The sequence below is a fragment of the Bos indicus genome, chromosome 13 (genome assembly GCF_029378745.1).
Source record: "Bos indicus isolate NIAB-ARS_2022 breed Sahiwal x Tharparkar chromosome 13, NIAB-ARS_B.indTharparkar_mat_pri_1.0, whole genome shotgun sequence".
Taxonomy (NCBI): Eukaryota; Metazoa; Chordata; class Mammalia; order Artiodactyla; family Bovidae; genus Bos; species Bos indicus.
In genome coordinates this window covers 31,820,607-31,841,012 of record NC_091772.1, presented here as the reverse complement: position 1 = coordinate 31,841,012, position 20,406 = coordinate 31,820,607, and the positions used below count along the sequence as shown (strand labels likewise).

The window sequence follows — 20,406 nt, the reverse complement described above, 5'->3', positions numbered from 1 at the left end:
TGTCTGTGGAATTTTCCAGGCAAGAATACTGGAGTGGGTTGCCAGTTCCTACTCCAGGGGATCTTCCAGATCGAGGGATCAAACTCGTGTCTCCTGTGTCTCCTGTATTGGCAGGCAGATTCTTTACCACTGCACTACCTGAGAAGCCCAAATTGTTACCCGCAAATAATTCTGATAAATATCACCATGAATAGCTTTCTGTTCATGGTCTACTTTCTGTCTTTTTCATTCTTGCTCTGTGCTTCAGGAGGCTGACTTCCTTGTAGTACCTTAGTTGGATTCTCATAATTTTTAGCTTCTGATTAGGGCCACTTTCTAGAAGTCTTTGGTAGGAGAGTGAAAAACCAGGAGAGATAAAGTCGGGGGCACGTATTTCCAGGATTCCCCTCTATGGCCCTAGTTTAGGTAAGACTTCATTCTTTGCCTAAGGCCATCTCTCCTGACCTGTGGCCTCTTCTATACCTGTAGTTATAGCTCTTTCTGAGTGGTGTGTGAACATAGAGCGGTCACAGCTTTCCTCCTCTGTCTCTCTTGTCACCTAAGTATGCTTCACCAATCCATGTAGGCTTTTCTCTACCATGCCCCCTGCCCTTGTAAACAGACACCCCTTTCCCTCTTGTTTGGCTAAAGTTAGTCACTGTTTGCAGTATTTCCTAACATGTGTCTTAAACATGTAATTACTATCAAAACCCCAAAAGTTAATGGTTCAGGAGAGAGAAAGTATTCTTTAAAATAAGCTTCTGACTTTTTCAACTGTGGCAATTTGGAGATTTCACTGACGCTGTGGAAGAACTTCAGCATTTTCAGGAATTCATTCCTAAAACTGGTTGTCAAAAATTTAACTTGTGTGAGGGACACTAAACAGTATGCAGAGAATAAAGGTTTGAGATCTCTTTCTCCTATGCCAATGATAATGACCACAGCATTATAATTAAAAGTTACTATCTTGCTGAGTTAAAAATGATGCAAATTGAATTCTCCCACCTTCACTGAATGAACTGTTGGTAGGTCAGTACTGTGCATAGCTCAGTTCAATCTGCTACATGCTTCTCTTTTTTAGCTGTCACACATTCATCAGCCATTCCTTAAAAAGTATTTCCCTGTGGAAATGATTGACCGTGTTGACTGAAAATCTTATACCACCATATTGACTTGCAGAATTTATTTTTATGTAGGCCTGAGCTCTTCAGGGGTTTTGTAGAAACTAACTACAAAAGATGTTTGATCTACATAGAATACCATGTAGAAGCCTACTGACTTAATATTATTGGAGTGTCTTCATCCATTTCAATAGACAGAAAAATTGACTTTCACCATGAAGAGATATTATTGGAAACTAAATTGGTATCTCAACTGCTTAAGTAGGATTGATAGATGAATATCCTAAGATAAGGTCTGGGTACCTAATAAGTATCAAATAGATATTTAATGGTTAAGTTAACTAACCACTGTTGTCGTTCAGTTGCCCAGTCGTGTCCAACTCTTTGCGACCTCATGGACTGCAGCATGCCAAACCTCCCTGTCCCTCAACATCTCCCCAAGTCTGCCCAAGTTCATGTCCATCAGTGATCCCATCCAGCCATCTCATCCTCTGACACCCTCTTCTTCTGCCCTTAATCTTTCCTAGTGTCAGGGACTTTTCCAGTGAGTCAGCTCTTCACATCAGATGGCCAAAATACTAGTTAACTAACCAAAATATAATTAACCATAAATTATACCTTTTGAAAAGCTCTATTTATATCTTTTTAAAAAAAGATTTAGTGTATTTATTTGGCTGTGCTGTCTTGGTTGCGGCACACAGAATCTTTGATCTCCATTGCAGCAGTGTTGCAGCGACCCCATGGACTGTTGCCCTCCAGGCTCCTCTATCCATGGAGTTTTCCAGGCAAGAATACTGGAATGAGTTGCCATTCTCTTCTCCAGGGCATCTTCCTGACCCAGGGATCAAACCACATCTCCTGCGTTGCAGGTGGATTCTTTACCACTGAGCCACTGGGGAAGCCCATACCCCATTTATAGTTAATATAAAACAGTGGCTTTTCTCCCTGTGCTGTACAACAGATCCTTGTAGCTTATTTATTTTATACACAGTAGTTTGTACCTCTTAATTCCCTACTCCTGTCTTGTCCGTCCCTACTGGTAACCACTAGTTTGTTCTCTGTATCTGTGAATCTGTTTCTTTTTCATTATATTCACTGTTTTTTTTCTTTTTTTCGATTTCACCTGTAAGTATATCATACAATATTTGTCTTAGAAAATATTGAAAAATTTAATATTACATTTACTTAGTATCATTGTATATGTTATTTATAATCTACATCTCATTTTGAATGTTATTAATAATGACTTAAATAGACGTTATTTATTCTTTTGAAAATAACTTGCTGCATTATTTAGTATGATTTATTGTATGTCTTGGTACCAGAAAATACTTCTGATGGGATTAATTTTCAGTTTCATTATGAAAATAGATGAGATGCAGCATGATATATTAGAAAGAGAGCCAGACTGTGAATCAAAAGATGTGACTCTAATTCTTAGCTCATCTGATTATAATACAACATTGAGTAAGCTGTTCATCTCAGAACTTTTAGTTTTGTCATCCATAATGGGGGTGACATCATAGGTAGCTGCCTCTCACAGTTGTGGGGTAAAGGCTGTATACCTTGCAACTGAAAACCAACTATAAATGTAAATTTGCATAAAGTGTGATTTAGAGCTCAACACAAAAGTTTTTTTTTAAGATTTATTTATTTTATTTTTTGACTGTACTGCATCTTCGTTTCTGCATAGACTTTCTCTATTTGCAGTGAGCAGGGACTACTCTTTGTTGCAGTTCTTCAGCTTCTCATTACAAAGGCCTCTCCTGTTGTGGAGCACGACTCTAGGGTGTGCGGGCTTCAGTAGTTGCAGCTGTCAGCTCTCAGAAGTTGAGCACAGACTCAAGAGTTGCAATACGAGAGCTCAGTAGTTGCTGTTCCTGGGCTCTGGAGTGCTGGCTCCGTAGTTGTAATGCATGGGCTTAATTGCTCTGAGGCATGTGGGATCTTCCTGGACCAGGGATCAAACCAGTGTCCCTTGCACTGTAAGGTGGATTCCTAACCACACTGGACCACCAGGGAAGCCCAACAGAAAACTATTACAGAGGCACATTTATTTCACAAATTAGCCCACACTTGTGACACTTATGTGTTCTTTCCTTCTCTAGCTGTGCTCCCTGCTTATGAATCATGATAGTACAGTGGTGATCTTAATTTTCCAAAAAAGCTGATTGGGGATTTATTTTTTTAGTAGAAAAGGGCAAGCACGTAGGGGGAAAACTCCCTTCAGCTCCCTTCAATTTCTTATTCTCTGATCTTCCCCTTTATAATATCAGAGGATAATGCTTCCTTTCTAGATTGGACATAAAAAGAGATTCTTTGAATATAGCAACCCCAGGTAGCTCGAGTGTTGTCTTCTGATTGTAAAATGACCAGGAGTATTTCTCCTTTAATAGAAGATAGGTCTGCTATAATGTATTCAACTTGGTTTTAAATATTAGGGACTATAGAGACTTCCTTAGTGGTTCAGTGGTTAAGACCTCACCTTCCAGTGCAGGGAGTGCCGGTTTGATCTCTGGTTGGGGAGCTAAGAGTCCACAAGTCTCTGGGCCAAAAAAACACAAAAACATAAAACAGAAGGAATATTGTAACAAATTCAATAAAGATTTTTTTAAATGGTCCACATCAAAAAATCTTAAAAATACAAAATAAAATAAAAAAAGAAACAGAAGGGAAAAAAAAGAAAGAAAAACTCTTAAAAATAAATAAATATCAAGGACTTTAAAGTCAAAAGCCCTTCTAGGCAGCTAACTTACTGGCAAAATTAGATACATTATGATTAACATCTTTCAATATTAAGTTAAATTGGAGCCAGCTACAATTTATTGGAGGATATATCTCATGAAAACAAAACATTTTAAAGACTGTGTATTTTACAGTACACCTTTATTCTGATTGGAAATGAATGAGAATTTTAATGTTCTAGACTAAACTTAGATATGAAATTGCCCTGCCCTGGTAGCTCAGTGTCTGCCTGCAATGCAGGAGATTTGGGTTTGATCCCTGGGTTGGGAAGATACCCTGGAGAAGTAACCCACTCCAGTATTCTTGCCTGGGAAATCCCATGGACAGAGGAGCCTGGAGGGCTATAACCCATGGGGTTACAAGAGTCAGACGTGACTTAGTGACTAAACAACTACAACTTTTAGATAACTGTCACCATATGGAGGCAGGCTACTCCTCACTCCAGCAGGGACGTGCCACATCTAGACAAAGCTATGAGGCTAAAGTATAGGTTTCTCAAGTTCCTTGGTGACAAGTCTTGGGGCCCAGGGAGGGTAAGATAAAATGAAGCCTGTATGCAAGTAAAACTTTTTTTAAGAGATTGTTTAAACAATATGAAGCATTTTTAAAGTGTTTATTGAATTTGGTACACTATTGCTGCTATTTTATACTGTGGTTTTTTTGACTGCAAGGTATATGGGGTCTTAGTTCCCTGACCAGGAATTAAACTCTCATTCCCTGCATTGGAAGGCAAGGTCTTAACTACTGGACCACTGAGGGAGTCCCTAAAACTATTTTTAATCTCTTCTATAGTAGCTCTTTGCTTTGCTTTTCCTTTAGTATTTAGCAAAGTCTTTTAAGATTTTCAACCTTTCTTCAGTGGGAACCAAGAGAAAACATCTTTGATTAATCTTGGTGACAACTTGGACAAGAGAAATACCCAAAAAGCAGGTAAATTTCAAGGGCAAAGGAGTTACTTGGTTGACTACCTTCCAGACCTCTAATAAATATGCCTTTTAGAGGTAAAGTTTGGAGGGAATGCATTGTACTGTGTGGTGGCGGGGAAGATATTTTCCTGACAAGATTCTTTACTGCCTTCCGCACCTACTTACCAACATCTACTCCATCTCTTTATTGCAAAACCTTGATCATAGCTGGCAATTAAGGACTATGATATTAATTGAAAGGAAATTTAAGGGTGTTTTTTTTCACTCAAAAGGACATATGCATTTTAACTGATAACCCTTAAAGACTAGAGGCTATTTTATGATTAAAGGAGTTATTAATTAACAATGAAATTTCAGATGGAGGGAGGTCTACCAGGGACTAGGAACTGACCATACTGTACAATTGTGCCTGTAGATTTTTTATGCCTAATATACATCTCTTTTAACCTGTCCTAATCTGTTTTTTAAATGTTCTGTTCAAGATCAAAGGTTAAGATGATTATTTTTGGGAAATGTTTTCCTTATATCCCAAGGGAAATCTATCAACTTAGAATCTGAAAAAGATGATAAACTTTATATTTATGGTAAATGTCTATGAAAATATATGTATTTTTTAATGAAAAGCTAAGGTGAAATAGCCAAAAGATATGTGTGTGAATTGATGTGCTGTCGGTTGGTTTGTAATACTAAACTTGACTTACGATGCATGCAAATTACACATTCCTTGATCAACATAGTAATTATTTGTGAATTGCATGCTCCTAGATGTCTTGACATGAGTATGAGGTTTCTATATCACCTTATTTAAGAAAAGATTTAGAGGGCTAGAATGAGTAGATTATAAATGTCATTTGATGACTTATATATTCATTTATCAACAAGTGAGATATTTATTTTGTAATTTCATTGACATTTGACTTTTAGGTATTCAGAGGATGAGTATCTTCAGATTATCACAAATATCCAGAGCTGTCCATGGAAACGACAAGTAGAAGAATATGAGAATTTTAGGTAAAAAGTTTTTCCATAAGTAATATGAATTTTAAAACGTTCTGTACATTTTCTCTGTGGATAGAATAAGTGATGTGTTGGAGTTTTTTGTTGCTTGTTTTTTAGTTTTACTTTTGGCTGTTTTGGGTCTTCATTGCTATGCATGGACTTTGTCTACAGTGAGTGGGAGCTATTCTCTGGTTGTGATGCTTGGGCTTCTCATGGCAGTGGCTTCCCTTTCTGTGGAGCGTGGGCTCAGTAGCTGTGGCTCCCAGGCTCCAGAGCACAGGCTTAGCAGTTGTGGAGCACAGGCTCATTTGTGCTGCCGCTTGTGTGATCTTCCTGGACCAGGGGTTGAGCCTGTGTCCCCTGCTTTGGCAGGTGGATTTCTAACAACTGAACCACCAGGAAAGGCCCATAATGTGTTGTTAAAAAGAAAAGTAGAAGAAGCCAACTGACAATCAAGAACATTTCCTTCTAAGAGTCTCTCACGAGACACAGGCCCTCTAACCCCATCTTATACATAGAAATTTGTATTTGTAATTATGTTGCTGATGTAATTACAAAAATCTCAAGTTCAAAGAGAAAGTTTTTGCTGTACTTTTTATTATTTTAGATGATTTTGCTGCTTCTTTGTACTGTTTGTATTTGACATTTATTTATTTATCTTGTAAGGAATTTTGGAAAACAGAGAGAAAAATCATCTATGGTCCCATCACTATAGAACAAAAGCCATGTTCCTTTCGGCATATTCCTTTCCAGTTTTTCTCATTAGTTTTTTAATCTCAGCAACATTCAGAAATATGAGATGCTCCAGGTAATAACCAGGGAAGTACTGTCAACCTGACAGGACCAGGCTATCAGTGGGTGATTACAGAGCTGTCTGTGCTGGCATCACTTGAAGCCTACCCAGACAGAATAAATTATATCAAAACAATATCCTATGGTGGGGGTTGCCTGGGTACTTCTCTGGCACCCCTTCCTCCTCTTAAAGCTGCTCATAGGGTGAAGCCAAGCCAGGTATTGCTGTGTCTGCCTGGGCTACATCGCTCTGCTTTTCTTTGCTTCGCATCAGCACAGATTTTGTCTTGTGCCAAGTTATGACAATTCAGAAATATGTTCTTATCTTTACTAGTTCCTGTTTTATTGGGTTGGCCAAAAAGTTCATTCAGGTTTTCCTGTGACATCTTATGGAAAAACCAGAACAAACTTTTTTTTTGCCAGCCCAATACTTTAAGTATCAAACTCTTAATAAAGAGACTTGGTTTCCCCCTGAGATTCTCTAAAAAATATGTGCTGCTCACTTCTCTTTGGGGTGGGGAGGCAGCTCTCCTGCTTGTAGGGTCCTTCAGTCAGTATATACTGGAGTCACTAGATCAGCTACCTTTGATTCTGGTGCTAATTGAAGATGGCTTCTGGGTAACTCCCATTGGGTGAATGAGAAACTTCTTGATTGACTCAAAGCCAAAAAGGAACATCTTTCTTTCACTGAGTAGACACAGGGTTGTCATAACTTCCTGGAGGATTCCATTGTCTTTCCTAACTAGCATTTAAGAGTGCAGGATTCCTGTTTAACTATTTAATCTCCAGGACATTTGATGCTACATTGTCCACTATAGTCAGAAAGTGCCCCCTCAAAAGTCAAATTGGAAACCGAATGTCCAGTGAGATGGTAGAGCTTTTGGAAGGTAGGAGGTGATTGGGTTATGAGGGCGGACACAGCAAGAAGACAGCTGCCTAAGAACCCTGAAGTGGTTTCTCACCAGACTCTGAATTGGTCAGCACCGTGATTTTGGACTCCCAACCTCCAGAGCTGTGAGAATAAATTGCTGTTGTTTATAAGCCACCTGGTCTATAGCATTCTGTTATAGCAGCTTAAATGAACTTGGACACAGTCCTACTGAAGTCTAGATTTGAAAGATTCTTGTGGCAGGAAGATCAGATAGAAACTGCACAGGCAATTGTAACCTGGTTGATCAGGGTCAGTGAGTAGCAGAAGAGTCTGGTTTTGAGAGATGTTTCTACAAGTGCAGAGTAGGCAAAAAGAGAGAGAGATTGAACGATTGAGGATCAATCCCAGATAATTAGCTGGAAGTACTAGATGAGTAGTGACATTGACAGTTAATATAGGGGTAAAGGAACTTCCACTTCTGGCTGTAAAGTTGATTTAGAGCAAACCTCCTGAGAATAATACAAGCAAAACAAAGCATACTAAACACCCCACTGAGGCAACGGCGAACTCCCAAGGCAGGGGGAATTTCTAGGACAAAGATCCAGAAGAGAGAAGCTGAAGGAGAAGAGACCTGCCTTTGAAGCTACTTTTCCTCACAAGGAACTTGCTGGTTGCAAAAGCAAAAGCATGGGGGAGAGGCAGAAATATTGAGCAGTGCTTCCAGCAAACCCTAGAGAAGACCAGTTTTCTTCACAGCTGAAGCTCGGTTGAAGTTATTTCCATCCTCACTTGGACTTAGATCTGCTATTAGCCTAGATGGATGATTAAAACAAAATAATCCTGGGGCATAATTTAATCCAGTGGTCTTCAACCTTTTTGGCACCAGGGATTGATTTTTGTGGAAGACAATTTTCCACAGACTAGGATGCGGGGCTGGTTTCAGGATGATTCAAGTGCATTGCATTTATTGTGCACTTTATTTCTATTATTATTACATTGTAATATATAATGAAATAACTATACAATTGTCACTTACCACTCACTTATCAGTGAGGTGTTGATGTGAGTCTGCAAGAAGCTGATTTATTATGGTCTCTGTGCAAACATCTCTGCTAATGATAATCTGCATTTGCAGCCGCTCCCCGGCACTAGCATCACTGAGTCAACTCCACCTCAGATCACCAGGCATTAGATTCTCATATGGAGTGGACAAACTAGATCTCTCCCATGGCAAGTTCTTAGTAGGGTTCGTCCCCCTAAGAGAATCTAATGCCACTGCTGATCTGACATGAGGCAGGGCTCAGGCAGTAATGTGAGGGATGGGGAGCAGTTGTAAATACAGATGAGGCTTCATTCGCTCACCCACTGTTCACCTCCTCCTGTGTGGCCCAGTTCCTAACAGGCCATAGACCAGTCCTTGGGACTCCTGATTTAATTCATTGAGGGCCTCAGTTGGAACAAAATGATTGAAGAAGGACCAGTGTACTCTCTCTTAAGGAGAAGACTCATCTTCTCCTTCGCCATTAGCCTTGAGACTCCTACTGGGACATACACCATTGGCTCCCTTAGTTCCTAGGCTTTGGGTATAGACTGAAACTACACCACTGGTTTCCTGAACCTCCAGCTTGCAGCCAGCCTATCGTGGGACTTCTCAGTCTCCATAATCATGTGAGCCAATCCCTCATAATAAACGTTCTTTCTACATATCTATAGAAGAAAAATAATCTACTCTAGAAGAAGATAACCTCGTTATGAGCCTTGAATGATCCCTGCCAGTTGTTACTCACAATGTTTAGCTCAGTTGAAAAGAGATTTCTTGGGACTGCCTGTTGGTGCAGTGGTTAAGACTCTGCATTTCTATTTCAGGGGGCATAGGTCTGATCCCTGGCCAGAGAACTAAGACTCCGAATGCCTCATGGGCCAGCTCAAAAGAAACTTTCTTTTAATTTAAAAAATAATTCTTTTTAAAGGTTTTTCCTTCTTTTCTGTGTGTGTGTGTGTGTGTGTGTGTGTGCGTGCACACTAAAAATCAAGAATCTCTTCGAATCCAAAGCTGTATTAAAGAAACTGGTACAAATGATGATGGATAGACACTGTATAGCTGGATGGTATGCAGATAGACCAGCCATTTTCCCCTTAGAACTGTCTCAGTGTAAAAAGTGCATCCATAACCATGATGGTTACCTAGTGGTCTATCTATCTTTCAGGGCCAATTTAAGTAAACATCTGGGACTATAATACTAACTGTTTGTTGTCACTCAAGAGAACAGTCATGGTGACATTTATTTATTTATTTGACTATTTATTATATCAAAATGTTCTTTTTATGGGCATATTTGTAAACTAAATTACATAAACCCTCAACAGAAATCTGTGCCATTAAACTATAATAAACCATTCATTTTCCTCAATTTTTACTGATATAGCTTGCCAAATCTGGAGAGTTTCTGGCTTATTTATAAAGCTGGCATTATAGAAATGTCCCCTATTATTTTAGTTGTCAAGTGGCTAAATACTTTTCTATTTTATTTATTTATAGCAATTTTACCAAATTGAAGAAAAGTGAAAGGTGGTAATATTCTTTTAGCAAGAATAACAAAAGTTACACTAAACTGTGAAAAATATGAGCAAGTGAATACATTCTAAATCCAGCTGTAGCCTAATTGTTGAAACTCCCAAAAGTTGACACCTAGGAGCTATTGAAGATTATGGGATTTTTGTGGTCACAGGATCTCAAAATCAGAGAGCTTTTATAAGTGTTTCTAAAATGAATGTGCTACTTTGCTACTTGCTAGTAGAGGGCATGTATTTTATTTATCAATAAATATTTGTTTTCGGTTTACTATGTCAAAGAACAGGCTTAAGCCTGATACAGTGTCAGGCACAAAGTAGAACCTTAATAAATATGTATTAAATAAATGGATGCATGAAAACAAACAAGAAGATATAAGGTTTTCTTACTGACTTCAAGGAAATTGTAAACCATTTGGAGAGACAAGAAATAAAAGTGAATGTATGTGCTCAGGTGCTCAGCCATGTCTGACTCTTTTTGACCCCATGGGCTATAGCCTATCAGGCTCCCCCTGTCCATGGGATTTCCCAGGCAAGAATACTGGGGTAGACTGCAATTTCCTACTACAGGGAGTCTTCCTGCTCTACGGATTGAACCCAAGTCTCCTGCATTGCAGGCAGATTCCTTACCAGCGTACCATCTGAGAAACCCCAACAGTGTGACTCTTTATGATTTAATGTAAAAATGTGTGGTGTATAGCTAGTGCTAGTGTTAGTCATTCAGTCGTATCCGACTCTTTGTGACTGCATGGACTGTAGCCCATCAGGTTTCTCTGTCTATGGAATTTTCCAGGCAAGAATACTGGAGTTGGTAGGTATTCCCTTCTTCAGGGGTTTTTCCCAACCCAAGAATAGAACCCAGGTCTCTTTCATTGCAGGCAGATTCTTTACCATCTGAGGTACATGGGAAGCCTGAGTGATGTATACAGATACTACAGTAGTAAAGGAAAAAAATACTCAGGAAAAAAGAAAATCTCAGCTCTCTTTTTTCTTCCTTGGCATATAATTTCATTTGCAAACTGTACAAAATTAAGAATGTCAAGGTCTTCCCTGGTGGCTCAGATGGTAAAGAGTGTGCCTGCAATGCCGGAGACCTAGGTTCGATCCCTGGGTTGGAAAGATCCCCTGGAGAAGGAAATGGCAACCCACTCCAGTATTCTTGCCTCGAGAATCCCATGGACAGAAGAGCCTGGTGGGCTATAGTCCATGGGCTCACAGAGAGTCAGACATGACTGAACAATTAACACTTTCACTTTCAAGAATGTCAAGCTGTCTGCCTTCTGCTTTTAAAATTTATTAATTTTCATATTACAATTATTTCCCCCAAGCATAAGTTGGTACATGTATGATTTGCATAAAATTTAACCTGGATTTCAGTTTAAGAAATTATAGATGGTTTCCAATTTACAGTGGTTCAACATAACAATTTTTTGATTTTATGATAGTGCACATTCAATATGTATCCATTAAAGACAACTTCACATTTTGAATTTTGGTCTTTTCCGAGGTGTCTGAGGACAGAGGGAACAAAACCTTCCCACTGCACTGAGAAGGTATCTTGAAATTGAAGATTGAGGCAGGTAGCTCCATATAATCAGTGGATCCATTTATTATGTGGTAACTTACTTACAGAGTAGAATCAGGTGGACGGTGACCCAGAGCTGTACTTCACATCTCGAGGGGCCTTTGTGACAATTGTATAGTTAACTTAGGGTATGGGGGAATGCGCTTGCATGCAGTGGGTGCATTCCTAAGTCAAGATTTATTATGGAGAGCTAGTCTCATGCTGCTGCTAAGTTGCTTCAGTCGTGTCCGACTCTGTGCGACCCCATAGACGGCAGCCCACCAGGCTCCCCCATCCCTGGGATTCTCCAGGCAAGAACACTGGAGTGGGTTGCCATTTCCTTCTCCAGTGCATGAAAGTGAAAAGTGAAAGTGAAGTTGCTTAGTCGTGTCCAACTCTTAGCGACCCCATGGACTGCAGCCTACCAGGCTCCTCCATCCATGGGATTTTCCAGGCAAGAATACTGGGAGCCAGGAATATATCAGCAAAGGTCTTTATCAAGAGACGCAGATTCGATCGCTGGGTCGGAAGATCACCCAGAGTAGGACATTGCAATCCATTCTAGTGTTCTTCCCTGGTAGCTCAGCTGGTAAATAATTTGCCTGCAATGCAGGAGATCCCAGTTCAATTCCTGGGTCCAGAAGATCTGCTGGAGACCCTAGGGATAGGCTGCCCACTCTAGTATTCTTGGGCTTCCCTGGTGGCTCAGCTGGTGCAGAATCCCCCTGAAATGTGGGAGACCTGGGTTTGATCCCTGGGTTGGAAAATCCCTTGTAGAAGGGAACGGCTACCCACTCCAGTATTCTGGCCTGGAAATTCCGTGGACTGTATAGTTCATGGGGCTGCAAACAGCTGGACACGACTGAGTGACTTTAACTTTCACTAGTATTCTTGCCTGGAAAATTCCATGGATGGAGGAACCTGGCAGGCAACAATCCATGAGGCCACAAAGGGTTGGACATGACTGAGTGAGTACAGCATCCCTTTAATGATTAAGTTGTAGCAAAAGCAATAGAATACAAATATTAAAGTAAAAGAAATAGATCCAATATGGAGTCAGATGTGCTCCTCCCTGTGACAGTAACATTGAGTACTTACATGTTTTGAAATACTCCCCACTCCTTGTTCTCTACTTCCTCTACTTCACCCCTGAAAACTATTTTGTGAAGCTCTGGGAAACAGGTTTTATCCTAGCAAAAGATTTTTGAGCTTCAATAATCAGTCAGATTCCCTAGGTAACTTGCACGATAATTACTGCATTAGCTTTCAGGAATCGTTTTCTAACTTAAAAGAACTGTGTTCATTTGTGTAATCAATTACAAAAAGCTAACAGCTACACAAGCAACAGTGCTTAATTTTCATTTTACTTTTGCTTTTCCCTCCCCAGAAATCATCATATGATTATTTTGGTTTTGGTTTCTTTTGGATCATCCAATACCACTTAATTTCTTTAGACATTGCTGTTTCATAGACATGAGCCTGAATCCAAAAAATGACTGAATATTATCAATCACATATTTACTGAAAACTTAGTGGCAGAAAATGGTGCTATTAGAAAAATGCATGTGTTTAAGATTCATGCAAATGAGATGCCTTTCAAATTACTTGTAAAACAGGTATTTTGTGCTTGATTACTTTGTTATAGATAACTATTACATGGTAGCAATTTTATTAAATTATCCCCTCAGGTTTGGTTAGATTAAAATTTTGTGAAAATAACTTTGTCTTTCTCTGTGTTGACTATATAAGAAAAGATTTCATTGCTGTCTCAGATTCATTGATATCTCTAAAATAACAGCCAGGGTGTTGCTTTCGTTTTTATTTGGACTCCATTGAAAAAGTACAGTGTTAAACCAAAGAAATGTATAAACTACATATCACATATGCTAATTTTTATGTATTTTTGGTTGCACTGTGTGGGTTGTGGGATCTTAGTTCCCCAACCAGGAATTAACCCAGGCCAGTGGCACTGAAAGTGCTGAGTCCCAACCACTAGACCATCGGGGAATCCCTTCATACATGTTAATTTTTTTACTACATGATGCTTACATATTTGAAATGGTGCCATTTCATGATTTATCTCTGTGAAAGGGCATAAATACTGCAAATAAACAGATGCATAAGTTAATATTTTTCAAATCATAAAACTGAGCAACCAAACTTACTTGAGCCAACAAAGTTTTCAACTATTTTCTGAAATATGACTCCAAAAGCAATAATTGTGGTTTGATTTTGGTTAGTATTTGGTGAATTTATGCTTCCCTCCCCTCCCCCCAGTTAACAGTTAACATTATTATGTCCCAGGCATTTTATTTTGTAGCATTGATATCTTAGAGAGAAGCAAAAGTCATCTCTATCAGAGGCTTCTTTTGATTATACAAAACCGTGTTCACTTTTTCCGAACCTCTGTTCTCTTCCTCCTCATAACCTTTAAATACTTGCTGCTTATGATTCATACAGGGTGACTCTGATGATGGCTCAGAGCAATACATATTTTTAAAAAATTTAAGGTGTTTGCACTTTACGATAGATGTTTTGGGTCAGTTGCCAGATTGAAAAAGCTTCTTTCCCTCATTTCCTCTGCCTTGAGACCATTTTTCAGTGTTAATATCCTGTCATATCATTTTCTATTTTTCATGCCATGCAGTCTGCCTGTGCATTTTGGGAAGCAACAAAACCACACCATGTCATTACACCTGCCATACTTAATAATAGAAACTGGCTCTTGCACATTTAGGGACTAGTTCCTCCCAGTCTTCAGAATATAGACTTTGCCGTAGAAATGCATCAAACCACATGGGATTCATTCATCTTCTAGATTTTATTTCAAAAATGTATTTCCTAAGTTGTACTTTGTATTGACCATATTGCTTTATGCTCCTAGATCAGAGAGCAATATGGTCAATACTGTTGGGCGAGTGTGTAATTTCCTCGGTTCTGTCTCGTCGCAACAAAAATTTGAAGCAATGGACGGACCAGTGTTACAACTCCGTGCAGTTTCCTTGGACAGGTCAGTGTGACAGCTCCGTGTTACATCTCAGTTTTATTTAGGAAGCAAAGAAAAGACATACCTGAGGCATGAGGGCGGGCCGACCCATGCAAAGACGCGAAGAGAAGAGAAGCACCCGGCCCAGTTTTGGCTCTTTTTATATATTTTTTTCCTCCTCACCTGAGCCTGCCCTGTGTAAATTGGGCTAGCTAGGAGGGCTGTTTGGTACTCACTCTGTTCTCTGACCTTCCTTTGTTCTATTTTCACAGGCTTTTCCCTTCTTTGTCTTTTAGCCACCACCATTTTGGACTCCTTTTCCCTATTTTAACTACCTAAAAATACCAAGTACAACTTGGGAAATACATTTTTGAAATAAAATCTAGAAGATGAATGGATCCCAAATGGTTTGATGCATTTCTATAGCAAAGTCTATATTCTGAAGACTCTGCTCCTTGGAACATTTCATTGGTACATTACATATATTGTTTGTTTGACTGCTTTGGGTCTTGGTTGCAGCATGTGGGATCTTTTGGCTGCAGTGAGTAAGCTTCTCTGTAGTTGAGGTGTGCAGACCTAGTTGCCCTGTGGCATGTGGGATTTTAGTTCCTCGACCAGGGATTGAACCTGTGTCCCCAGCACTGGAATGCAGATTCTTAACTACAGACCACCAGGGAAGTCTCCATTACATTGTTTAAACACTGATGCAATGTCTCTGTATATATATAGATCTTTCTCCAGTGTTTCAGCATTATCTTCTTCACTTCTGAGTTAACATTTCAATGGAGTTCCTGTCCTGTGCTTTGACAGTCAGTCTTTCACATTTTATTTACCCTGGTTTTCTTATATTCTACTCAAGTAGATGAGCTGGTCTTTCATAAAAGTCAAAATATCAGTGTACACATACAAGGGAAAAAGTCATCTGACATGCAGGCAAAATTCGGTCTTTATTCATTCTCTTCCTCAGCCTGAAACCTGTGTTACTCCCATTGTGAACAGAGAATCACGTACCCTCTTAGGTTTTCCTCTGCCTGCAAGTTATAAAGCAGAACTTTAAGTGGGTTGAGGTAAAGCTAAAATTGTGAAGTATGTAAAATGTTCATTTATTGTATATTTCATATATGTATATTTCAAAATGTATTCAACATCTAAGTCTGGGGCAGGTGCCTAGACTTCTCTCCACCCGCCTTTTGGATCTTCTGTAAATTATCCCAGTTCCTTCCTCATTTCTCTCTTGCTTCTGTAGCATGGGATGTCAAGTTTCCATGTTCCCAAATGTTTTCTCCCATATTCTTCCTCAAAACTCCACTTTTTCTGTGCTAGATCATCCCTGCTAAGAGATGTACTAATTCATTTTATGATGTGAATGGTGAATGGTGTGGCTTTTCTGAACACCATACCTCCCATTCTGTATCTAACTGGATTCATTAAGGAGAGTCACCAATATCTGATTTACTAATTCGAAATGTCTAGGCCATTGTACCTTCCTATCAGAGAGAGCCAGAAGTTTGAAGGTAAAACTGTGTGATTAGTATCAAGAATTAACCTGAGTCAGGGATGGCCATCAAATTTCCCATCCTAACTTTTAGTGTGATCCCTACCTGATAATCCCACAAACTAACATCAGATCCCCTCCTAGTTGCTGGAGTTTCTCTCTGTATTCTGGGAGGCTAGTTCAAGCTCACAGGTGATTCTGTCGTAATTTAGAAAGAGGCATATTGCTAAAAAGAGATAGTGTTTATTTAAAGCCCTTAATCCTTCTCATCTCTTGGACTAACATGGAATGTTTTCATGCCTTTTGAAGCTCTGCAAATCACTGGAATTCTTAGATCATTGTATTCTTAATTCCAATCAATTTTTTAAGTGTGAAACATGCATTTATTATGAGCCAGTTGATTCTAAAATCATGGTATTTTGACATGCTGTCTTTGTTTTAAAACTTGATTTAATTCATTTGTTTGGCTTCATTAGGTCTCAGTTGTAGCACATGGAATCTTTGTTGCATAATGTGGGATCTTTCCTTGTGACACGTGGGTTCAGTTGCCCCACATGGTGTGGGATCCTCATTCCCTGACCAGGCATCTAACCTGCTTCCCCTGCTTTGCAAGGCAGATTCTTAACCGCTGGACCACCAGGGAAATCTGTGACATGGCATCTTGATTTGAGGGCTTTTTTAAAAATAGTTTTATTTATTTATTTTGGCTGTGCTGAGTCTTCATTGCTGTGTGTGAGCTTTCTCTAGCTGCAGCAAGTGAGGGCTGCTCTCTAGTGTCAGTGCATAGGCTTCTCATTGCAGTGGCTTCTCTCGTTGTGGAACATGGGCTCTCTACAGCGCTTGGGCTTCAGATAGTTCACTAGCTCTCCTTTGGATCACTTCAATGGCCTTTACTCTGTTCATCATTCACCATACTGGTACTCTTCTCATCCATCCTCTGTACAATGCCAGGGTGGCTTTTTAAAAAAATTTTTATTGGTGTGTAATAGATTTACAATGTTGTGTTAGTTTCAGGTGTACAGCAAGGTGATTCAATTATACATGTACATATATTCATTCTTTTTCAGATTCTTTACCTATATAAGTTATTACAGATTATTGAATAGAGTTTCCTGTGCTAGAAGTCCTTATTAGTTATCTATTTTGTAGATAGTAGTGTGTATATGTCAGAGAAGGCAATGGCACCCCACTCCAGTACTCTTGCCTGGAAAACCCCATGGACGGAGGAGCCTGGTAGGCTGCAGTCCATGGGGTCTTGAAGAGTTGGACACGACTGAGTGACTTCACTTTCACTTTTCACTTTCATGCATTGGAGAAGGAAATGGCAACCCACTCCAGTGTTCTTGCCTGGAGAATCCCAGGGATGGCGGAGCCTGGTGGGCTGCTGTCTGTGGGGTCACACAGAGTCGGACACGACTGAAGCGACTTAGCAGCAGCAGCAGCAGCAGCAGTGTGTATATGTTAATCCCAAACTCCTAATTTATCCTCTATCCACTACATTTCCCCTTTGGTAACCATAGGTTTGTTTCAAAATCTGTGAGTCTGTTTCTGTATCGTAAATAAGTTCATTTGTATCATTTTTAAAAATTAGATTCCACATATAAGTAATATTATATGATATTTGTCTTTGTCTAACTTGACTTCACTTAGTATGGTAATTTCTAGGTCCATCCATGTTGCTGCAAATGATACTATTTCATTGTTTTTTTTTTATGGCCAAGTAATATTCCAATATTAAAATTAAAATCCAAGGTATGGATATTGGGTGATGATCTGTGGTCACAATTCACTTCCACCACATCTATCCCTGCCCCAACCTGTTTGGAATCCGTTGAGTTTTGTTTTGTTTTGTTTTTCAAATTCAAAGCTGAGACTAAATTCAAACTTAAGGTCCTATGTTGCCTGGCTACTACCTGCTTCTTTGGCCTCACCTCACTCCATGCTCCCCTTGGCTCCTTTTGGTTCATTGTGTTGGTTTTCAGCTTCTTCAAATGTCTGATTCCCGCTTCAGCCACAGCCCCCAAAGCTCTGTCCCTTTGGCCTCCACCACACCCCTGTTCACATGCAGTAATCTTTCAGATCCCAAATCCGTCATCTCTGCCCAGGAAGGCCTTCCCCATACCCTCACATGGAGTCATTGCTGCTGTCCTGTGACACGATTCTCCTTCAGAATGCTATACAAGTATGGACTTCCATTTTGTGTGTGAAAATGTTTTCAGAAGGACAGTAGTCTTGAAATAAGACAGGATCTTATTTCCCTGTCCAGGGATTGAACCTAGCTGCCAGTCTACCAGGGGCTAGAGACTAGAAGCAAAGTTCCCTGATTCTTACCCCATTTGAAAGCAAAAATGTTTCAAGGAGGCAAAAACTGCAAAACAGTTTATTATTAGAGACACAGCACAACATATGGGAGAGCACGCAGAGAAACAAGTTTATTTATGTACATCAAAAGCAGGGCAGAAATACATACCTGGAGAGGAGTGCAAAAGTCCTGAATGAGGAGCACAGAAGCTATATAGAAATACACACCCAGAGAGAAAGAGTATGGGTATCCTCCCTAATGAGGAGGAGCACATAAAGAGATAATTTAAATCACTTACATAGGGCAGGCCTTCTGGGTCTTTGTTTACATTTGGCCAATTATCATGTTTTTTTCTTCTGAATTGTCCTCCTTGGACCCTCCCCAACATGCATGTGCATCTTTTTGCTAATATGGATCCCACTAGTATTATTATTATCATTTGTTTAATATCATTTTCCTAGCTTGCAATTAATATTTTATTGAAAATAATTTATAGCCTTGGCATCTGTAATAAACACAGCAAGCTGTAAGTAGCAGCAAAGCTGTTTCAGGTCCAGTCCTCTGCCTGGAGAGATGCGTAAACATTTGGAAGTCCCACTTTTGCTTCTGAGATGCATTTTCTTGGGATTATACCATCCATTTGATAAGAGCAAGCACTTTCTATTCTGTGTGTTCTACTAGAACTTTCTTTGATCTTTAAATGTTGGGAAATGGATTATAGGGCAGAAAATACTAGGCTTCAGGTTTCTAGGTTGGAATCTTCCTCTGCATTAATTGCAGTAGAAAAGGACTTACCTTTATAGGAACCCTCTCTGGCATGTCCCTCCTTTTCAAGAAGGCTGCTCAAATCATGTTTGTGACACACTCTGAGGTCCAACAAGGAATGACTCTGAGTTACCTAAAATTAACCAGCCTATGGAGGCAGAGCACAGAGTTCTGCATTCCATTCTTTACCCAAATTATGTACAACCCCTCTGCCCCCCACCCACCCGTGGGGATGAAATAAAGGGCTGGCAAGTTCAGGGTAGGATGGGATAGGAACCCTTGAGCAAAGCCTGAGGGCAGATAAAAAGTCAGGGTGTGGAGATAACCAGAGGCCAAAATGCAGTATTTGGGGGCAATCTCAAAAAAACAGAATGATATGTGTTTGTTTCCAAGGCAAGCCATTCAATATCACAGTAATCCCAGTCTATGCCACAACCGCTAATGCTGAAGAAGCTGAAGTTGAATGGGTTCTGTGAAGACCTACAAGACCTTCTAGAACTAACACCCAAAAAAGATGTCCTTTTCATCATAGGGGACTGGAATGCAAAAGTAGGAAGTCAGAGATACCTGGAGTAACAGGAAAATTTGGCCTTGGAGTACAAAATGAAGCAGGGCAAAGGCTAACAGAGTTTTGCCAAGAAAACGCACTGGTCATAGCAAACACCCTTGTCCAACAACACAAGAGACAACTCTATACATGGACATCACCAGCTGGTCAATACTGAAATCAGATTGATTATATTCTTTGCAGCCAAAGATGGAGAAGCTCTATACAGTCAGAAAAACAAGACTGGGAGCTGACTGGCTCAGATCAAGAACTCCTTAATGCTAAATTCAGACTTAAATTGAAGAAAGTAGGGAAAACTACTAGACCATCCACATATGACCTAAATCAAATCCCTTATGATTATACACTGGAAGTGACTAGTAGATTCAAGGGATTCGATCTGATACAAAGTGTTCCTGAAGAACTATGGATGGAAGTTCGTGACACTGTACAGGAAAAAGAAATGCAAAAAGGCAAAATGGTTGTCTGAGGAGGCCTTACAAATAGTTAAGAAAAGAAGAGAAGCTAAAGGAAAGGAGAAAAGGAAAGATATATCTATCTGAATACAGAGTTCCAAAGAATAGCAAGGAGAGACAAGAAAGCCTTCCTCGGTGATCAATGCAAAGAAATAGAGGAAAACAATAGAATGGGAAAGACTGGAGATCTCTTCAAGAAAATGAGAGATACCAAGGGAACATTTCATGCAAAGATGGGCACAATAAAGGGCAGAAGCGGTATGGACC

General features: G+C 39.7%; 1 protein-coding gene across 5 annotated transcripts in view; it reads left to right on the top strand.

The window, feature by feature from the left end:
- ST8SIA6 (ST8 alpha-N-acetyl-neuraminide alpha-2,8-sialyltransferase 6) overlaps positions 1–20,406 on the top strand; it is a 300,498-nt gene that overhangs the window by 246,161 nt on the left and 33,931 nt on the right. For 4 of the 5 annotated variants that reach the window (XM_070800889.1, XM_070800888.1, XM_070800886.1 and 1 more), the window contains one exon: positions 5,696–5,782. The exons of the other annotated variant lie outside the window; for it this stretch is intronic. In XM_070800889.1, coding sequence (XP_070656990.1) covers positions 5,696–5,782 — 87 coding nt within the window. The remainder of the gene's footprint in view (positions 1–5,695; positions 5,783–20,406) is intronic. 5 annotated transcript variants of the gene reach the window in all.